This window comes from Argopecten irradians, chromosome 3, assembly GCF_041381155.1.
Source record: "Argopecten irradians isolate NY chromosome 3, Ai_NY, whole genome shotgun sequence".
Classification (NCBI taxonomy): Eukaryota; Metazoa; Mollusca; class Bivalvia; order Pectinida; family Pectinidae; genus Argopecten; species Argopecten irradians.
The window spans coordinates 6,226,486-6,230,859 of NC_091136.1; the positions used below are offsets into that span (position 1 = coordinate 6,226,486).

The window sequence follows — 4,374 nt, forward strand, 5'->3', positions numbered from 1 at the left end:
TATTGAATGCAATATCGCTCAAAATCCCTGCTCCAAATATTTTGCAAAATTAAAGGATACCTAAAATCCGACCAATCATAAAACTTTATATGCTACCACAGCAACTCGTGTCTCTGAACAAATGTTTTCAGCATGCCTCTCCTATTCATGTATATCAATTTTTACTGGAAAAAAAACAATTGACCAATCAGAAGCCATCTTGTTCACTGTTTCATAAAAAGATGCCCTTGCATATATATGTTCACTTAATAATCAGATAAAGTTTAATCAGAATTGCAAAAACACCTTTTTTTAATTTTGTGACCAAATTCACAGCCGTTACATGTCATACCAAACAACAGCGATAGGTTCTCCTAAAGATGATCCCGGATATGCTACTTAAAAGTTTAAAAACATAGGCCATGACGTATTTGAGAGTCTTATTCTAGTACTACATTCGAACATATTAGTACGTGTTAATTTACTGTATAACAAGCAGCATAGACACGAGAGCAAGCAGTGGGGATACTACAACAACGGGGAGGGACACAAGAGGAAGCGGTGAGGACACTAGAGCAAGCGATGAGGACACTAGAGAAAGTAGTAGGGACACATGTGCAAGGAGTACATAGAAGGGACACAAGAGCAAGTGTTAGGGACACTTGAGAAAAGAATAGGAACACTAGAACACGGAGTAGGGACTCAAGAGCAAGCGGTGAGGACACTAGAGCAAGTGTTAGGGACACTAGAGCAAGGAGTAGGGACACTAGAACACGGAGTAGGGACACTAGAGCAAGGGGTATGGACACATGAGCAAGTTGTAGGGACACTTGAGGGATAGGGACAAAGGAGCAAACGGAAGGGACACTAGAGAAAGAGGAAGTGACACTAGAGCTAGGGGTAGGGACACTAGAGTAAGGAGTAAGGACACTACAACAACGGGATGGGACTCAAGAGCAAGCGGTGAGGACACTAGAGCAAGTGTTAGGGACACTAGAGCTAGGGAGTAGGGACACTAGAACACGGAGTAGGGACACTAGAGCAAGGGGTATGGACACATGAGCAAGTTGTAGGGACACTTGAGGGATAGGGACAAGGAGCAAACGGAAGGGACACTAGAGAAAGAGGAAGTGACACTAGAGCTAGGGGTAGGGACACTAGAGCAAGGGGTAGGGACACTAGAACAAGGGGTAGGGACACTAGAGCAAGGGGTAGGGACACTAGAGCAAGGGTTAGGGACACTAGAGCTAGGGGTAGGGACACTAGAGCAAGGGGTAGGGACACTAGAGCAAGGGGTAGGGACACTAGAACAAGGGGTAGGGACACTAGAGCAAGGGGTAGGGACACTAGAGCAAGAGGTAGGGACACTAGAGCAAGGGGTAGGGACACTAGAGCAAGGGGTAGGGACACTAGAGAACAAGGGGTAGGGACACTAGAGCAAGGGGTAGGGACACTAGAGCAAGGGTAGGGACACTAGAGCAAGGAGTAGGGACACTAGAGCAAGGGGTAGGGACACTAGAGCAAGGGGTAGGGACACTAGAGCAAGGGGTAGGGACACTAGAGCAAGGGTTAGGGACACTAGAGCAAGGGGTAGGGGCACTAGAGCACGAGGAAGGGACACAAGAGCAAGGGATATGGACACTAGAGCAAAGGGAAGGGACACTAGAGAAAGGGGTATGGACACTAGAGCAAGAGGTAGGAACACTAGAGTTAGGGGTAGGGACACTAGAGCAAGGGGTAGGGACACTAGAGCAAGGGGAAGGGACACAAGAGCAAGGGGTAGGGGCACAAGAGCACGAGGTAGGGACACAAGAGCAAGGGGTAGGGACACTAGAGCAAGAAGTAGGGACACTAAAGCACGGAGTAGGGACACTAGAGCATGGGGTAGGGACACTAGAGCACGACGTAGGGACATTAGAGTAAGGGGTAGGGACACAAGAGCAAGGGGTAGGGACACTAGAGCACGGAGTAGGGACACTAGAGCATGGGGTAGGGACACTAGAGCACGAAGTAGGGACATTAGAGATAGGGGTAGGAACACTAGAGCAAGAAGTAGGGATACCAGAGCAAGGAGAAGGAACACTAAAGCAAGGGATAAGGACACTAGAGCAAGGGTTAGGGACACTAGAGCTAGGATAGGGACACTAGAGCAAGGGTAGGGACACTAGAAGACAAAGCTAGGAGTAGGGACACTAGAGCTAGGAGTAGGGACACTAGAGCTAGGATAGGGACACTAGCTAGGAAAGGGACACTGAGCTAGGAGTAGGGACACTAGAGCTAGGAATAGGGACACTAGAGCTAGGAGTAGGGACACTAGAGCTAGGGGTAGGGACACTAGAGCTAGGAGTAGGGACACTAGAGCTAGGAGTAGGGACACTAGAGCTAGGAGTAGGGACACTAGAGCTAGGAGTAGGGACACTAGAGCTAGGAATAGGGACACTGTAGCTAGGAATAGGGACACTGTAGCTAGGAGTAGGGAAACTAGAGCTAGGAATAGGGACACTAGAGCTAGGAGTAGGGACACTAGAGCAAAGAGTAGGGACACTAGAGCTAGGAGTAGGAAAACTAGAGACACTAGAGCTAGGAGTAGGGACACTGTAGCTAGGAGTAGGGAAACTAGATCTAGGGGTAGGGTCACTAGAGAAAGGAGTAGGGACACTAGAGCAAGGAGTAGGGGCACTAGAGCAAGGAGTAGGGACACTAGATCTAGGGGTAGGGTCACTAGATCTAGGGGTAGGGTCACTAGAGAAAGGAGTAGGGACACTAGAGCAAGGAGTAGGGGCACTAGAGCAAGGAGTAGGGACACAGGAGCAAACGCTAGGGACACTAGAGCAAGGAGTAGGGACACTAGAGCCAGGAGTAGGGACACTAGATCTTGGGGTAGGGACACTAGAGAAAGGAGTAGGGACACTAGAGCAAGGAGTAGGGACACTAGAGCAAGGAGTAGGGACACTAGAGCTAGGAGTAGGGACATTAGAGCAAGGAGTAGGGACTTTAGAGCAAGGAGTAGGGACACTCGAGCAAAAGTTAGAGACACTAGAGCAAGGAGTAGGGACACTAGAGCCAGGAGTAGAGACACTAGAGCCAGGAGTAGGGACACTAGAGCAAGGAGTAGGGACACAGGAGCAAACGCTAGGGACACTAGAACTAGCAGTATTGACACTCAATATGCTATCACACGCGTCTAATTTCGATCTTATAGTGCCAGGTTGACTTCCAGTCATGTTTTCTTGCCTGTAATTCTTTGCTGTCTTTCTAGATGCGACAGAATTGTGCGACTCCCTACAGCATAAAAGCTCCGAGAGTCCTCCTCGAAACTGCTGTGACGTTATAACATAGAGAACAAAGTTGATAGCGTAGTTGACCTGCTCCAGTATTTGTGTTACGTCCCTGAAAATGAGAAAGCCGTTTGGATTCTGTCCAAATGCGCGGACGCCAATTAAAAAGGAAAACAAATGCAAGAAGGTAACCGGAATGATCAGGATCACATACGCGGTGACGATACCCAACAACATGACAGTGACTTTTGCTTCGTCTTGTTTGTTCGTCTTCCTGGTAAGTGTCTTTCTTTTCCTCCTATGATCCAACAACTTCTTAATGATGAGGGGCGTCAGCACCAGCATTATAGCAGTGGGGATAAAAGAATACAAGTTACAACCACCAATGAGAAACCGCCCAAACATCGCCTTGTCCTCAGGATCGCTAGCGTTATAACCATCAGGATGGCATCTCCCATTCACGATAGATGACCATCGAGCCCATACGGAGTTGTAGGTACCTATAACAACATACACTAAACCGATTGACAGAAGAGTGTTCCTCTGGGTACAAATGATCTTGGCGCGAAATGGAAACCAGACAGCGATGAATCGCTCAACACACAGCAGAACTACAAACCAGGAGGATGTCATTTTACTCGATCTGAACAGAAAAAAGTATATCTTGCAACCTATATCAGAGAGCGCTCTTAGATCCAGCCCGGTCATCCAAATGAAGAAAATTTTATTAAACGGTTGGGTCAAAAGTAAAAGCATATCAGAGCAGGCGAGAGCAATGAGGAGTAAGCGTGAGGTGAGATGGGCATACCGCCTACTGGTCATAATGATGATCGTGAGTGTGTTTCCGAACAGACCAAACACCAGCATCGTCGGTAACAGGATATAGTTAGCATGCTGAAGGACCTCAAGGGTTTTCATCAGGATGTCATCTTCTATAGTATACGGCCCGATAGTTGACAAATTCTGCCTCGCACTGACTCCGTCACTGGCCTGGGTGGTACATGTATTAGTTGGCCGTCCACATTGATTCTCCGTTCCGTTGATATGCGTGAATATGGAACTGTCGCCAAAAGCTTCCATAACTCCTAAAATCACACAATAAAAGTATTCATAACCC

General features: G+C 47.8%; 1 protein-coding gene across 1 annotated transcript; it reads right to left on the reverse strand.

Annotated features, from left to right (window-relative positions):
* Window positions 1-2,216: 2,216 nt before the first annotated feature.
* Window positions 2,217-4,374, reverse strand: LOC138317176 (uncharacterized). The gene has a single exon (XM_069258731.1). The coding sequence runs from the start codon at window positions 4,335-4,337 to the stop codon at window positions 2,217-2,219; it is 2,121 nt and encodes a 706-aa protein (XP_069114832.1). The 5' UTR covers window positions 4,338-4,374.